The following is an 18,549-nucleotide window of genomic DNA, read 5'->3' as shown; positions in this document are numbered from 1 at the left end:
GGCACAACTCTTATGGAAATATTTCTGCTGGTATGGTATAATTTTGAAACCATGGCCCTTTTTAAGTGGTCCAGTAGAAATTTACCTGAAATTTAAGCCCTGATATTATACAATGGGCACTTGCACCACATTAATAAGGTAGAATTTATTACCATGTACATGTAACTGCTGCATGTAAGTGCACTCAATGTATTTGGAGAGTAACCAGTAGCCTCAAGACTCAGGAAGTTGTTGATCAACTTCTAGTGCATAAGATGAACTACAAATGTACACCTAAATATTAACTACATGGATTTCATGCACAAGTACCTGTACTAAGGATGTGACATTGCGTGTAATTTTGTAAACGTTAAACAAATGTTATAAAAGCGTGTAAACGTTTAACCATTTAAGGTTGATGCCTGCCCATTATGTCTGCACACCAGCGTGACTGACATAATAAATCAACACTAAATGACATAATAAATAGCGGGGACTCATTGAAAGAATACAAACTTAACTACATGTACATGTACATGTACCTCGAATGCAATCGAGTACTGTAGCACTTTTTGTGAATTAAAAAGGTTTGAAAAACATTGTTAATTATTTGTGCTATGTATGTTAACTTAAAGGAAGATCGCGTGAAAGTAGGTCCCTTTTTCATAATTGGGGTTTCGTTTAAACGTTTTGGAAAATTTGTAAATGGATTTAGATTTAAACGTGTAAACTTCAAATCCTTAACAAGTACATGTACCCCTTCAATGGTTCCAAACCGGGAGTTAGAGGAGACCACAAGGGGGATTTTTTCTTTTTTACTGTGCCTGCTGCTCACGCAAAGACCTGATGTTTGTGCACATTCAGATAACAATTTGTTGGGTGTACATGTACAATACTTTGATACAGGTACATTATACATGTACACCTCAGGCACAAAAGAAACTGCAGAAGCAGTTTTTATGATCATCCTTGTTTGGCTCTTCTGGTTCAACTTGATATCTCACTTGGGAACACTGTGTAAAAAATAACGAGAGCGAAAGCACCGAAGCTCCTGAAACCCCTGAAACCCCCAAACTAAAAGTTGCACTTAGCGAGATCTTCAATGGGCATTGCAACACACAATAATTGAATGCAATGATGCAGACCCCCATTCAATTGTGTGTTGCAATGCCCATTGAAAATCTCGCTAATAAAGTGCAACTTTCATATTGGGGTTTCAGGAGCTTCAGTGTTTGCGCTCTCGTTATTTCTTACACAGTGTTCCCAAGTGAGGTATCAAATTGAACCGGAAAGTTTCCGTGACAAAACCTATATTTCAGATTTTTTGTTCACCGAGAAATGTCCAAACAAGGATGATTATAAAAACTGCTTTGTTTCTTTTTGTACCAGATGTACATGCAGGCACAAAAACCAGTGCGTGCACACACACAATGTGTCTCGATCCCCCATTGGAGGTCTCAAAAGTACATTGTATAGCTCCATGATTGTAGTCACTAGACCCATCTCCTGTTCATGCATGGATTCTATTTGTTCAAAGGAGTTCCAAACGCAATTTTTTTTAAGAAGACACAAAACTGCAGGTAAATCACCCATGTACATGTGCACTTTGAATCATTTTCTGTATCTGTGAAGCACCTCTCCAAAGTTAATTGACTAATGTATATGTCATGAACCAAAATAGAAAAGTTATTTAAAAATTAACAACCAAAAGTTGATAACAACAACACGGTTGGGTGAAAAGGGCAGAGGTAATTCAAGAACAAATGCTGTCACTGGAGGTCTACATATTTGTGTGGGTGCTAGGGTGGGCCTACATGAACATGTACATGTAGGTGGGGGTATTTTCTTTAGGAAGAAAGATGACTGGATGTTTGGATGCCCCAATGAATTATGAATTGTTCAAGTAATGTACATATTTAATGAGGATGGATCTACATGTAGGTTAAGAATCAAGACACCATTTTTGATTTTGACTTCACAGCAAATTCTGAAACCGTTTCCAAATCCTGGCAAAAAAACCTCATGAGAAGAGATATTTTGTTTTTGTGCCTTAAGTTAATGGTATCAAGTTGACTCATACCGGTCCATACATGTACGGTACATGCAGTCTTTGCTCTTTGCTCAGACAAAAGTAAAATTGAACTTGAAATTCAACTTACTAATTTGATTTGAGTTGGTTGTGGTCTCTTGTCACCGTTGCTGGGCTGTAATAGTAAAAAAAAAAAGGTCACATTTTGAAAATTACAATATTTAATACATCTGTGAATACATAAACAAGTGTTTAAGATGGTCATCCAAGCAGTTTGGATTGTTTGAAGAAGAAATTTTCCTGCAAACAAACATATACCAAAAAAACACCAAAGACCGTAAAAAAAACAGGTTAGTCATCTTTTGGCACCTTTCCAGCAAAAACACAGCAGGGAAGTTTTGACCAATCAGTGATCTACAAAAACTTGGATGAAAGCAGACACTAATTGGGTGGCCTTTGACAGTGTGTGTTGCAATCCTGGCTGCCAAAGTTTGGACTGCTGTGACTTGGTCTGGTTCACGTACGGTATCAGCTGCACGTAACAGCGGAGGTGAATGAACTACCATACTTAGTATGGTCTTTATATGCTTACTGTACATGTATTTGAATAAACACAATGTAATAAAATTAATTTTTCATGGATTTATTGTTATTATTATAATACCAGCCTTCCAGTGGTAAAAATAAATCAGCGTATTGCATGCTTTCGTAAAAAGTACATGTATCTGGATGACTGCAATATTACATGTATGTCAGTAAAAGTACCAGGATGAGGACAATATTATTTTTTGATATTGTCCTCATCCGGTCATACAAACATGTTTAAACAAATTTCGCTGGTTCCTGAACAATTACATGTAAGAGTGTAGAAAGTCACAGTTGTCAACCAGTCAACAACGCCTAGCGCAGTAACGTGGCGCAATTCACTCCATTTGTATACATGTAAGTACATTGTACATGTACATGTACTTGTAAAAGTTTATCTTCATTACAAACATGCAGATTTCCAACCTGTAACTTTGCATATGTGGCAAGCGGAACATTTGTTACATTGTGATGGTCCCAAATCAGATCATTTACATACAGAGGATACAGTCATTCTAGAAAGTCTACATACAGTAATCCATACCTGTCAAAACTATCCCAGTGAATTTGACAGTCTAGAAAATATAATATGACGCTTGGGGCTCCTATGGTAACACAATACACAAAAATAGTAATACCCCAAAAATTCCACAGACCAGATGTTGCCATCTGTCATTCCTAAAATATCTGTGTAGTCTGATCCGCTTTGGTATCGGTTGTGATCAGCGAGGGCCTGAACAAATGAATCATCAGTCCATGACCAATTATTGAAGAGAATCCTGAAATATCATCTGTTGAAATTTGGAGTATTTTTATCTGCATCTACTGGTACGTGTACATTGTAAACCCTGATAACGAATTATGGAGGACAATTTGTTTGGTGGACTGTTAAAGTGTTAACAAGTTGGTGCTCAAAAACTTTCATTTTTAACAATGTCCAAAGATATATAGTAGAACACTTTATATTCAAAATTTGAAATGTACCGGTAGCCTATTCATCTGTTAGGCCTACTTATCCTAAACTTCTTTTTGTGTGATGTCTCATTGGAAAGCTCAAAACTTATCTAATGCTAAAAAATGGAACTAAAACATGAAACATGTCTTTTCTTCAGAAGGCATAATTATTTTGTTTATGAAATTTAAACAGTAATTACTTTTTAATATTGACATGCACACATATTGGTACATGTAATGGCATTCTGGGTCAAAATTTATCTTCATTTTTATCTTTTGTTTTGCATGAGTCTGTATACCGGTATGTGTAATTTTTTTAAGGCTTTATCATAGTAATCGCTTTACCCACAGAGTTCAATGTAAACATTCTTTGAAATTTGCTTTTATATCTGCGAAAAAAACCCCTAGATTTTACACGTTCATGTACCTGCCACAAAGTTAATTCTTATCATCACTGTTTTGATTAGCTTTTCAAAATCATAAAGTTCGACTCTACATTTGCAAACATCAAAGAACAAAACTACTGAAATCATTATGAAATACCTTACTTGACTGTAAGTGAATAATAGTCTCAAGCATCCTGTGAAATCATGACACCTGGTGAGCTGTCATTTTCAAGAAAAGTGAAATTTTTGTATCCGTTTCTAACATGGAAAAAACATGACTTTTTTTCAAAAACTGAGCACTCCCAATTTACCAAATTTTAGTTAGTCCACATTTTGTTTGCCATTGGTTTATACACATCTTTGAATGGGTGCAAGCCAGCTAGTCTGGTTTCCTGACCTGACAATTCTCAGGCGTCTACAAATTGCTCTGTTTCGTCTAAAGTAGGGTCTGGGAATCAGACTACAAGAACAGCATAGTTTGATCTTGGTTTTCCCAGCATCTATGAACACAAAACTTTACTGGTCAGTGTAACAACATTTGCTATAAAATACTAACCCCCAAATCAATCAACTTTTGAAAATTACAGCAAAAACCAACAGATTGAAGGCTTTAAAGCAAAAACATATCAATCTTCTGAACTGCTGCTGATTTCCTGTTTTGTGACAAATTTTTATCAAGATTCATAATCTCATACTTTTCAACAGACAGGGGTCCAGCTTGTGAACAATTTGGAAATCTCCATTGCTTAGTCTTTTTCATCAATTGCCAAGCCCTCATGCTGAGATGGCTCCCCAAGTTCTAGATTAAAATCCTCCAAACTGCTCACAGGCTTGTGAAGCAGAAATAATGTCAGGGATATTAAAAAAATATTGGCCACAGAAAACTACTAGTGTTAAGTGGGCTGGGAGACACTATCACAGCGGGGATGGAGGAGTGTAAGGCCAGATACAAATCATGTCTTCAGGGAAATCAATCTTGGAGTCCCTCAGTACATGATTATTGCCGTCTGTACAGAGGTCTACTACCTGTGAAACACCTTTCAAGTGCAATAACATACACAAAAAAGTACTTTCAAAGCGTCTTGAATGATGTCTTTTATTGATGATAGTACAAGTATTTAGTAGCCTACATGTAAAAACTTGGTGCAAAGGCAAGTGCCCAAAAAAATGAATTAAAGGGCATCAGTCTTAAGCTACACATTTGCAATTCAGGCAATTTCATCACAAATGTTGAATTGCTTTGTAAATGTATTACATATTTTTATATTTGCATGAAGTAAAGATGGTAATGCCTTACTTAATGCATGGACTTAAAATACAACCAAAGTCATTTCAAGCACTGCACGGGGACAGGTTTTATAATAAAGGTTCATGCAGGCCTATGTATAATTTCAATTTAGTGATTTGGGGAAATCATTTCAAAACCCAGTTATCCTAATTGTGTTCAAACATTCAGCTCAAAGTCATGCCAACAAAAAGTGACGAGTGAGTTGCCACATGGTCTGCCTTCCACAGTGATTTGGTATAGTTTGCTGGAATGAATGACCACTGTGCCTTATTACCAAAACAGTCCAGAGCTGTCATGTTGAACAAAATGGATGGGAACGGGGTCTACCCGATGTTCCCCAATACCTATGTTCCCCAATATCGATGTTCCCCAAAATACTTAGGATTAGGGTTAGGTTTAGGACTAGGTTTAGGTTTATAGGGTAAGGATTTCGGGGAACATCGGTATTGGGGAACATAGGTATTGGGGAACATAGGTATGCACCTGATGGGAACTCTCTGATCAGACAAATGGGCAGGCTATACAGGAGTTAAGAAGACTGTTAGCGAGTGAATGCACTCCAATCTCCATGCAGTTACAGTATTCAGAGACCATGGAACAAATTCTTTAGCTTGTGTCACAAAAACTAGAAGGGCCAATTATTCTTAGGTTGGTTTCCAAAATCTAAACCAAACAGTGGAATTCAAACCAAATTTTTAAAATCTGGATTTTAATCCCGCCACCATTTCAATTCTTGATCTAATATGAAAAGAAATAAAAGCTGTGACCACCCCCCCCAAAAAAAAACCACCCACATTTGATGACACTTCAGCAGAAATCACTTACACATCTAGAGAAAAAAAAAGCATCCTGAATTACAACAGTGAGTTCAAACTCCTCACACCCCCCCCCCCAAAATCAAACATGGGTCAAGTCAACAAAAAACTTGCAAAGTAAGATGCTTTGGGTGTTCAACTACTTGTCCCTGCCTTGAGCACTGAACGTGAAGGTATGCGCACATGATGACCTGCATATAAATAATTGAATTACAACCTGAAGGTGCAGGGAACTTTGACCAAACTTTGGCCCCTGATGATAATCCTACCAGTATATCACCAATTTCTGTTGATGTTTTTTTCAAGTGTAATAAATAGTTCCCACCTTTGTTTGAAAAGAAGCCATTTGTTCAAAAGAAGTCTTACCCGCAACCATAGTGAAACGGACAAACCTAAGGGGAGCTAACAAGTTTTTTGGGGTTCCTGTTTTTTGAAAATGAAGGACAAAACTCACCAGTGCATAATTTACTGATGGCTTACATGCTGCTGCGACCTGTAAAATACAAGAAAAGAAATACACAGAAAACAACACCATTAGAAAAAAATTATGTACCCGTATGTTAACATAATTTGTCATTATTTAAGAGATCTTGATAAGAGCTTGAAACGGGGCCAAATTTCAAGAGGTGCCTTACGAGGAAAATACTGCTTATGTGCCAAGCAAAAGTCATTAGAAAAAATTATGTACCCGTATGTTAACATAATTTGTCATTATTTAAGAGATCTTGATAAGAGCTTGAAACAGGGCCAAATTTCAAGGAGTGCCTAACGAGAAAAATACTGCTTATGTACCAAGCAAAAGTCATGCAGTGTACATGTACATATGTACATTGTGTATTTTAGCTGGAAACTTGTTGTACTAGGCATAAATTTATATTGTCTATGCTTAGAAGTTGCATGAAATAAGCCCGGGCTGTTCTTTTAACCCTAATTCTTTAGAAATGAAGTCTCCTGAATCTTCCCTAATCCATCACTGTGCAGGAAAACAATGGTACTTTGTACTCTAATGTTCAAGGGAAACCAAGCCCATACTACTACTACATGTACTGTACCTTCCTCATTCTTTCAAAATCCTCCAAAACTCCTTGGAGGATTTGAAGAATCTGGGAGAGTTACATACCTGGGTCAAGAATGATTAAGGGAATAAATATGTGCTCGGCCGGTATTAAACAAGTACTGGTACGTTTAAAACCGGCTTGGGGTCTGGACGCTGATAATGGTCCAAGCCGAAGGCGAGGGGCATTATCAGCGACCAAGCCCATAGTTGGTTTTGAAACGTACTTGTTTTAAATACCGGCCAAGCACATATTTATTCCCATTCATAAATACCTTTCCGTCAAAAAGTCAAAACAAGCAAAAATTATAAATTTCCAACGATTTTGTTCAACAAGTTTAAGTCATGTTTCTTTTAAATACCCATCTACCATAGCTGTGTTTATGGTATGAGATTGTCGCGAGTAGTAATAAAAATCCCTATTCACACTACTAAAAATATCCTTAGACATGTGTGGAGATTGTCGCGCGTATGGTGCGTACTGCGCGATGTGGTGCAGAACGCGGCGGTGCCGGTGTAGTGTGAATTTAGGATGAAATACGGACTCATTGGTAGTATTGCACATTTCTAAGTGAAGGTTGTGATCATTCAAACAATAAAAGGGACCAGATTTCATGGGAGTCCAAATTTTATTCACATTCATGAAAACCTGAAATGTTTTAAATAAAAGGAGGATGTGCTATCCGACAAAAGCTTAATGTGTGCAGTTTTCGTATGAATCTGACAGAAGAAATGGAGGACAGATTTACCATACTGCACATGAACATTTGCTGTAATATCTCACTGTCAAGAGAAAATTTGTTGGATTTGACTTGAATATAGTCAAACTTTCACCCAGATGACCATATCTTATGGTCAGCTGGTTGGAAGTTCAACTGTTTTCTGGTCAAAACTAGAGTTTTTCAGAGTGTCTGATGAAAGCCCAAGTAATCCCAAAGACTCGGCACTTGGACTTCATCAAACTGAAAACCATCAAAAACAAATTTGTCCACTCACCGGCATGGAGCCCTACATACGTACATGGTACAATCCAAAGTCACTGTGAAGTACCAACTGTACGTGTCCATCAACTCGGTTTATATAAAGGTGCAATCCACATCCAATACAGATCGCCTCAAAAACCATTCAAATTAAAGGCAGATACTGATCTAATCTCAGATGAACTTGGACGGTTCCACGCCAGAAAAGGAAGACCTCACCAATGCGTGTATATATTCCAAAACGCCAGGCCAGACTGTTTAGACAACCCAAGACAAACTTGACTGGGCTTTCACTAACACTGCACGCACAAACTTACAAACGGCAGTGCACAAGGCCAACGTAACCAGGCCCCACAGTAAACATAGACAAATATGGAGAGAGCCCGCTATGCAGATTCTTTGCATGCTTGCTGATGACTTGCTGCTGACTCTCTCTCCCACATCAGCCAAAGGGCTGCAATCCAATCTCCCAATACGAAACTCCAATGAGAACCATCTGCAAGACATTGGAATATTCTAATTTTTTTTTTTCTTGGGAGTGTAAAGGACACACAGATGATATTTTGATTGGATTTAGGACAGATGGGAATCCCATACTATCCGAACCAGCCCAAGTGTAACTAGTTTTGATTGGACAATGCTTTAGGAATTTTTATCAATGCAAATTTATCTTCAGACTAATACAGAAAGTGCTTCAGCAGCTGATGACCGACCAGTAAAATTAAATTGTCTGTGTGTACAGTGAGAGTCAATGACATACACTGTAATTGTCCAAAATGTCAAACTGGGAAACGGAAGGTACAGTACTCACAGAAATGCTTGATTATAATAATGTGCCAGTCCTTATCAGTACAGCGCGTGTCAATAAAAACGCAGGATTCAAACCGATTTTTTTTCTGAGAAAATTATGCTACTGGTGTGCCTAATTTGATAAGGATTTGATTGTCCATAATTTCATCTTTGACAAGATTTTTGTTTGGTGGAATTTGGACTTTTGGTTCAAAAGTTATGACAAGTTTTGTGAAGCCCTTCTGAAGCGGGTTGGTCTGATTCAATGACCTTAACACAACGACCAGTTATGTACAATGCAGGTATGCATTGAAGACAATTAAACCAGAACAAAACTTTCTTTGAAACAACTGATGATAAGTATCACTTAAATTTAATAACTGGACTATCATTGTTTCAAAGCATCATGAATTATTGACTAATAACATTGATTGTGGACTAAAGGATTATGTAAGCCTAATCCTGCCACACATGTCCTTCTTTGTGATCCACAAATACTTTCACCTGTACTGAATTCAAACCTTTCATGAGGTATGAGTGATTTCACAAATCAGACCAGCTTGGAATTTATAACCCTTCTTCAATGTTCTTCTCTGGACAGGATTGTCCAAATGAGATGGGATAAAAAGCATAGTGAAGAGAAGGAAAGGTACTTTGAAAAGAGGGTTAACATTATGATGAATAGGGGTGGTTTATATTCTTAATATTTTTGTTTCTAATCCTGCGTTTTTATTGACACACGCTGTATACCGGTACATACAATGTACACGTAAATACTAAAGTTTACACCTATTTATTAGGCCATGAGACAAGTTTTCTGCAGCAGCTTGACATCAGCTCTATAGGGGTGTGCATCGGAACCGGGTACCAAAGCAGCCAACCGCTGATGTCAGGAACCAGTTCCAGATTATGGGATTGGGTATCCATAACCAACTTTACAAATTACTAAGTAACTTCTCAGACAATGAAAAAGAAAGGTTTTGAGTGCCATTTGTTGGGAATTTTCAAAATGAAAACCAGGCTACACGGAAAACCAAAACAAATTTCACATTGATGTGCATTTTAATGCGCGACATACATGTATGACGCTTGCGAAAGTTGAAATTTTTGCTCCACAAAACTGGTATTTGCCTTCCACAGTTCCAGAATAATATGTAATTGGGAAAATGAATATAAAAATTCATCGTAAATGAAATGGTTCTCTGATGCCATAAACACTATTGTAAATATTCAGTTCTGTCTGAGAGTTTCTAAGAGAAAAATTCACAAGCTTGCTTTGACGGGACTCGAACCAATGACCTCCTGCTTTCTAGTTAGACAGACGTCTTAACTACTCAACCGCTGAGCTTGCGGGGGACGGGGGTCCACTGGCCAGTTGAAACGTGAGTAGCTACATGTACAATCAATATACATGTACTACTCAATCACTTCCACACATGGATTTTAGTTTTAGGCAAATTTTGTGGCAACATACAGTAATTTTTTTTTCAGTTGGCACAACTGAGAAACGTGACATGCATGCCTTAATTTATCACACAAGCAAACTACGGTAAGAGTTTCCGAAGCCCTTTAATAAGGCTGCGAAATTACTGAAGTGAGAAATCTAACATACGGTAGCTGTATGCACTAGCAATATCCTTGTTCTCAAAAAGTAAATATAAACAATGTTCAGATTGTCAAACGTGTTATGACCCTGAAATCGCTGATAGTTTGGGTAACAAATGTGTTTGATTTGATGTACATTTGTACTGCTATGAATACAAGACCCAAGTATTCAAAAAGTGTGATAAAGTGATATTAGGTAACACGTGCACAAGAGATTTGGCAAAGTTTTATTTAAAAAAATCTTAATTACAAAAAGTATACATGTACCGGTACTTGTAGGCCTACACTGTATAGTCTATACATTTGTACCATGGAGAAATAAAACGCATGTTTGTACACATGCATACTCATACACTGTACGGTACATTCGGTCAGCATTGAGCCATGACATTAAAAAAGTGCTTAAGGTCATAAAAATCATTATCCATCTTCAACAGATGCAGAAGATGTTTGCTCAGTTGCAGCAGTGAAAACTCTGATATGTACACTATGCACAGTTACTGTGCACACAAACCGGTATGTGAGTTTTACTATACTCATGAGGACCTGATCATTTCCTTCTTTTGTTTCCTATTGTTTGTACTTCAATTTTTTCTCGACAGCTCTGATAAGGTTTGTACACAAAATTCTCCTTAGGACATGGAAGTATCCACGACGAGACCCGATAGAAAGCGCCTGCTGAATGGTCAGAGTGTCGAGGTTAAGACGCAACTTTTTTTGCATAATTAATCGCTGAATCAGCTCACATATTTTACTACACAGACTAGGGGATGGAAGGATGGTCCCTACATGCAACTTCACATAAAAATTTCTGTTCAGTACATTTCATCTCATAGAATGTAAATGCCTAGATTAAATATAAAATAACGAAATACACTCAATCAAAAAAGAAAGTCCCCCCTTCCAAGACTTTTTTGTCCAACTCAAAAGCTACTGAGCACCTCTCGCTCAAATAACGACTAATCAGTACAGAAATTCCTTATCAATCCAGCCATACCCCGGTACTCTCTATTTGGCCCAAAACAGTGATAATGTGTACAAATTTATGCACTTTATGACAAATGATACCGAAAACAGTTGCACTTTTGTATACATACATACGTGCAAGTTGTGGTTCACACTCACCTTGCATGCATACAAAAGTGCAACTTTTTTTTGGTACCGGTACCATTTGTCATAAATTGCATAATTTTGTACACATTATCACTGTTTTGGGCCAAACAAAGAGTATGGCTGGACTGCTAAGGAATTTCTGTACTGATCAGTCGTATTTTGAGCAAGATGTGCCCAGTAGTTTTTGAGTTAGACAAACAAGTATTGAGGGGGACTTTCTTATTTTGGTTGAGTGTATTTAATTGCATGGCTGACCTGAATTAAGTATCAAACAGACCAGATATCACTTGAAAATTGATGCCCGCCTACATGTATTAGGGAGTCCCTTTTTATTTCTTTGGTTCTCATTTCCGACCGACCCTATTTTGGGCTCCCAACCCAAGAAAAAAACCCAACTTATTTTTAAAAAAAATATGAGAACCATAGAAATAAAACGGGATGCCCACATACCAGTACATGTACAAGCTCTAGATGGGTATTCATGTAAAATCAATGTTTCTCTTTGGCTGAGCAATGATTTGTGAGGCTTGTCAATAGCATGCATGCAAGTACATGTACATAGGTTTTTTATTCCGGTTGTCAGCGAGTCAGTGACATAAATCCCAAGGTACCAGTATGATGTTTACTGTGCTTGCAATGTAGTGAATGTACAAACTGAATGTGTACTGTGAACGAATGACCAATTTTAAAGAACTTTTTATAACTTTTAAGTGAAACTTATAGCTCTAGATGGGTATTCATGTAAAATCAATGTTTCTCTTTGGCTGAGCAATGATTTGTGAGGCTTGTCAATGGTAGCATGCATGCACATTAGGTTTTTTTTCATTCCAGTTGTCAGCAACATAAATCCCAAGGTACCGGTATGATGTTTACTGTGCTTGCAATGTAGTGAATGTATGTGTACTGGGAAAGAATGACCCACTTTAAGAACTTTTTAATATGTGAAACTCTCCCAGACTACAGTGCTGATACTACATGTACATTATACTGGTACCGGTATGTATAGATCTGGAATTTTTTTTTTTTTTTTCCAAAACCAGAGCCAAAATACATGTAAGAAAGCACACTTTTGCAATTTGAATTGGATTGTTAAAAGATTAAAGCCACTAGTTTTCAAAAATATTCACTCTCATTATTATTAATAGTAATCGGAAAACTAGACATACCTGTACATGTATATGGTGATTGGTTCACAAAGATGAACACTACATGGTCAAGACCTCAACGTTATACCAACGTAAAAAATATCACAACACAAAGATTGGTCATGAAATTGTACAGTTGTAGAAAAACTTAAAGGTAACATTTGCAATCATCAAGAAAAAAAGTAGTAAATTATCATGAAATACCGGTACCTTACTTGCCTGTAAGTGAATAATAATCTCAAGCGTCCTGTGCAAACATTGGCACCTGGTGTGCTGTCCTTTTCAACAAAAGTGAAATTTGTGTACATGTATCAATTTCCATTTTTTATCGATGGTTGGCCAACCATAGTTTGAAAAAACAAATACGTGTACTGCAAATTTAGTTTGTCCATTTTTTTTGCAATCGGTTATACATCCGTGAACGGGTGCAAGCCAGCTAGTCTGGTTTCCTGATCCGACAATTTTCGACGCCTATAAATTGTTCTGTTTCCTCTGAAGAAGGGTCATGGAACCAGACTACACCAAAAGTATTTTCTTCTTGGTTTTTCCAGCATCTATGAACACAAAACTTTACTGGTCAGTGTAACAACATTTGCTATAAAATACTAACCCCCAAATCAATCAATCAAGAATATTTAAAATATTGACCCCCAAATAAGAAGTATGCATCGGAACCTTCCAGATTTTGGAATCAGGTACCTGAAGCCACAGCTGTAACCAACTTTACCAATTACTAAATTAACTTCTCAGACAATGAAAAAGAAAGAATTTGAATGTCAATTTTGGGGAATTTTCAAAATGACAACCAGGATACATGAAAAATCCAAAACAGAGTTCACATTTATGAGCATTTGACGTGCATCAGATGAGTGAAAGTTGCAGTTTACACTACGAAGACAACTTCAGACAAATTCCGGGATTTGAATTTTGGGGTTTGGTTTCTTTTACGGGTACCGGGGTACCCGTGTTTTACTTCAATAAGGCACCCGGTTGCCGTACTACCCATAAATGCACACCACTACCCCAAATCCATCCATTTCTGAAATTACAGCAAAAGCAAAATGTTACCTTTAAGTGCATCCAGTGATCAAGTGGGTATTTATTATACTGGTGATGGTCTTCTGATAAACTGCAGTCCAAAGTAAGAGTCTTAGAAATGGAGGAAACGCAACACACTGTCACTGCATGAACTTTTCCCTGACAGCCCTCCCATAAACTGCAGCAGTAGGCCCTAAAGGTCCGATTACTCAGTCTTTCCAGCAGATCTTGCTGACGGCTTAAATACCCGAGGCCTGAGTTATTGCCCAATCAAGTACATGAAGAGGGCAGACGTGCCCAGACTTGACACAGAAAAGTGAGAGGACAATCGTAATTCTTGCTCCAAGAGCCAGTATTAAACTTGAGGGTTATTGGTTGCCAAGCACAATAGGTCTTGTGGGACCATGAGAAGTGAACGATTGCAGAACTGTAACGTGTAGGCATGCTTTTGGGACGGGCTCACTTGTCGCTGGGTAGGAGATTTCACTTCCCAACTACAGTGACAAACAAAAATGCTCCCTCGGTAGTCCGCCTCCGAATTATTATTACCAATTGCTAATTCACGCATTAATGTGTGAACGGAGTGCATGAAGTATTCGTAGTCTGGTGCTCTTATAAAAAATTCTATGAAACTATGAGTGGAGTGCCATGGCCTCATGGTCTTCTGCAGGTCATGGGTTCGAGTCCAGCCTGGGGTTATGGTGTGTGTGCCCTTGGGAAAGGCACTTTGTCACTCATTGCTTCTCTCCACCCTGGAGTAAAGGGGTACCTGTGAGGGCAGAGATGGTTATTGTGGTTGATTTTAGCTGCTTTGCGGCCGGCAAAATGGCATCATCGATCTGTATATACTCCCAGGGAGATGATGATCGTCTTTCATTGAATGTTTCATTGGCCAAATGAGCAGGGTAATAATGATGTAATTGGATTTTTTTTTAATCTGGGTAGAGTCCTTAAAAGCTTAGTCCAAACCAAGGTCGGATTTTAGTTTTACCCATGTACAACACTAGGCCAGGTACAAGCCATGTTGGATTTCTAGTTTGTGTGAAAGAAGTTCCCAAAATGTCTGTGTCGGACCCAGGGCAATACCCAGGGTATTTTAATCTACGGTATGTTGTGCAATATATCCTTTTCTGTCCTCTCTATTTTAAAGTTTTATATCCAATGTACATGTATTATATAGATATTTTTTTAATATGAATGTTTTACATAATGTACGTGTCCTTTGCCAGCATGAGGGCTGGCAAGTCTAAGGACTACAGTGATTTTCTACACTTTTGTCAGCCCTTGCCCATGCAGGCTTAGGTTTAATTTGTCCTGATATTTTGTCTTTCTTGTATTATCTGTGTTCCTTCCCAGTTGTTTTTCTTGTATTTTTAGTGTACTGTATTTTTCTCTGTTATTATATATTTTGTGTTGTTTTTATCAATTGGCAAAATAAAAATGAATGAAAACACAGAGTTTTTTGATATTGTGAAAGACCCTTCAGCATCAAAAATGATTCATGCTTTTGCTGCTCAGCCTTAGGCAATCCAAATGTCCCATCCCTGAATCACTTGGCCTTGGAATTCCTTCAACTCTGACATTTTGTGACATGTGTCTCAGCACCATGGAAGGAACAATTAAGTTGACTGAAGACAGGAACTATATCTGTTGCCAACTAGCTGTTAATTGGTGCAAGAGATAAGTCTGGTAGTCATTGCAATTGTTTAACCATACACTCATTAGGAATGATGGTATTTGACCCCGTAAGGTCAACTATGCAACCTGAAGGCAGGATGCAATTCTATGCATTCCATTTCATTTATTCATAATCAAACATACAGTACATTTTTTTCAAATTAACCTTACCTCTCCTTAATACTCCAGAAAAAGGGTTTTAGAAGATTTGTATAGTATGACTGAGGAAGGTACAGCCTACTGGTAACTATATGTACTTTTACTTTATGCAGGTGTAGGCTTCATACCCCTTGAATTTAAAGTTTAAAGTAACAAGTACATAGGTACATCCATTGGATCCTGCACAGTGGAAGATTTTGGAGGATTAAGGATAATGAAAAGGCATTTTGAGGGAATTACAATTTATTAAGGTTAATCAAGCCCGCTAAAACACATTTTTGCCAGGGGGTACTTTCTTTGGTTTATTCCAGCAATACCACCTTCACTGACAGTATTAACAATGTGTATGTGCCATGTACTGGTAGGTTTACTGAAATTTCAAATGCACTGCACTTGATGGGCATTACTTTAATGCAGCCCGGACTGGATCATTGAATAATGAAGTCTTTTCAAACATCTTGACAATACTCTGAAAAATATGTGCAATATAATACAGACATGATGTTCAAGTACATAATAATGTGCAAAGTGGCCTTGTATCAAAGCTTAAAAAAACCCCACAATACTGCCCTCTTGTGGTCACCCAAAATAAACCTTGGTACCGGTATGCATACATATCATGTACAATGTACATGTATGTATACACATGTGTGTGTAATTGTGTCCGTTATTCTGCTGTCTATAGTCACAATGAATTTCATCTAATGCTGGTCGACTGGTCCATTGAAATCAACACAAATAATTGAATATCACTTTCAATTTGAGGGATGTATTTAAAACCCAAAACAAACTCTTCATTTTATGAGTTTCAATCCTAATTGTTGAGTTAAGTTAAAATAAGTTTTTCAATAAGTGGGTCTTCATAAATGCAACTTGAGTTTGACTCTAGTTCTCCAACACAGATTGTGACATAAAAAGAGGGAAAAATTTGACACTAATTGTTGCATATTTAAGGAGTCAAGCGCAACAGACCGACTTTAAATTGTATCGCGTGCGTACATTGTCCTCTTGAAATGAAATGCAGACTTGATTGAGGGTTTAATTAGTGCGGTGCGACAATACAGCTTGGTTGTTAATTAAGAGATGCGGGGATATGTGTACGCGAAGGTGTCAAACTTACCTTGTACTCGCATTTCCTATGGCAGCCAAACTTGCACACTGTTAAATGAAAACAGAACAAGCAAACCACCTCTGAATGAATTCAATGAAAATATAAGTATTGAAGTTTGTCATTAAAACTACAGTACATATAAATTTACAATGCATATTGCTGGTTTGGAGTGAACAAAATTCTTGCTTTGAACTTTCCCGAGGGGAAAAATGGGAACCTACTGATATTAAATAATCTGACATGCTTCGGCACATTCTGCTTCATCTTTTTGGACTTTCTTCATCTTTTTAAATGTTTGACTGTCTGTGACTGATCAAACAAAAGGAGGGTGTTTCTGGACCCTTCTTGTTTTATGCTACAAAACACTGATATCATCTGAGGTACATGTAAATACTTCCCTTTTGTCTGGTCAATTTTCTTTTGTGTGTGTGTGCTTCTACACATGTATGTTGATTACATGTACCAGTTAGTACCGTACATGACAGCAACTCAATGAGCAAACATTATCACAAACATTTTTTTTTTGTTAATTAATTTGTACCACTGAAAATTGTTATTTTCAAACAGGTCAGGCGCATGGAATTTGTACTACAAGGTACATGGACACTATAAATGTTGTGCAAACCTGACCCGAAACCAAAACCGACCGGACCCCAAACCAACTTCGGGTTAGGTCGGGTCGTTTTGTCCATCATTTTAGTAAGGTCAGGTCGGTTTTGTTTTGCGTTTGCAGTTGATTAAAGCAATCTTGTGAAAAACCCGAAATATAACGAAAAAAAACTGAAACAGTTCAGAAACTCAAGCGATGCAATTACCGTATTGCAGAGTTGAAGTACTGTGACCGATACAACGTCAATCTACCGCGCGAAGGTGCAGGTGACCAGTTTGCAATCTATCACGCACAGTCTATAACATGTAGGCCTACCAGTACATGTACATGTAGGTAAATAAAGTTAAATGAGTCTTCACCGTACCTTACAGTATGATTCTTTACCGAGAGATGACGTTTTTCACACAACGCAGGTAAGTTCAGGCACAAAAAGCAAACACAGCTGCACAAGCCAGATATTCTGGGTTTTTTCCAGGTGGGATCGGTTTCGGGTGGGTTTGATTTCGGGTGGGTTCGGTCGTTTCGGGTGGGTTCGGTTTCGGTCGTTTTTTGATTGATTTTTGTCAGGGCGGGTCACGTAGGGTTTGGGAAGTTCAGATCGGTTTTGGCTCTGATTCGGTTTTTATCTAAAAAGTTTGGGGTCGGTTTGGCCTGGTCAACCCCACCCGATGCACGACATCAATCTCCACAGGAGCATAAAATTCATTCCATTCCCCATTAATACTGGTATTGACTACCTAATTCATTGCCTCTCAAAGAGCATTCATGAGTGCTCACAATGAGCCATCTATTGATCATGCATGGAGTCTAACAATTTAACCCATTGGTCCCTGTAGTGTCCCAATCAACCCATCCTATAATTCCTATTACTCCTTGTACCACCCCAAACCGCCCAAGCGATCAGAGATACGTGTACATGTACCGTACAAGTATACAATGTAATACAATGTAGTACAGGTGCTAATGAGTTAACTTGACATGCAAGGAGTTACGTGAGTTACATGTACCTACCTCTGCAGCCCCTGCCTTCAGTCCATATCACCTCATTGCAGACTTGGCAAGTAGTCGGATGTTTGAACACCTTGGTCTTGAACGTATGGCTCTTAGAATCTATAAGGTCCTGGGGCTGAAACGACAAACAAAAGAACACTCATAAACATGTTGTTGTCAACAGTTATATGTACAACTCAGGCCTGGGCAATCAGACTACATACATGTGTACAATGAAGCAA

At 37.9% G+C, this 18,549-nt stretch overlaps 1 protein-coding gene across 5 annotated transcripts in view; it reads right to left on the bottom strand.

The window, feature by feature from the left end:
• LOC119721241 (tensin-like) overlaps nucleotides 1–18,549 on the bottom strand; it is a 74,096-nt gene that overhangs the window by 32,322 nt on the left and 23,225 nt on the right. For 3 of the 5 annotated variants that reach the window (XM_038191211.1, XM_038191214.1, XM_038191215.1), the window contains exons 2-5: nucleotides 18,329–18,443; nucleotides 16,717–16,754; nucleotides 6,491–6,529; nucleotides 2,139–2,183 (exon numbers count right to left, since the gene is read on the bottom strand). In XM_038191211.1, coding sequence (XP_038047139.1) covers nucleotides 2,139–2,183; nucleotides 6,491–6,529; nucleotides 16,717–16,754; nucleotides 18,329–18,443 — 237 coding nt within the window. Of the gene's footprint in view, nucleotides 1–2,138; nucleotides 2,184–6,490; nucleotides 6,530–8,086; nucleotides 8,423–13,790; nucleotides 14,368–16,716; nucleotides 16,755–18,328; nucleotides 18,444–18,549 lie in introns of those variants that run through there. The other 2 variants (XM_038191212.1, XM_038191213.1) reach the window with 2 other exon arrangements.

Source organism: Patiria miniata, unplaced genomic scaffold (assembly GCF_015706575.1).
Source record: "Patiria miniata isolate m_02_andy unplaced genomic scaffold, ASM1570657v1 HiC_scaffold_13, whole genome shotgun sequence".
Taxonomy (NCBI): domain Eukaryota; kingdom Metazoa; phylum Echinodermata; class Asteroidea; order Valvatida; family Asterinidae; genus Patiria; species Patiria miniata.
The sequence above is the reverse complement of the archived record's forward strand: the minus strand, read 5'-3'. Positions and strand labels throughout refer to the sequence as shown.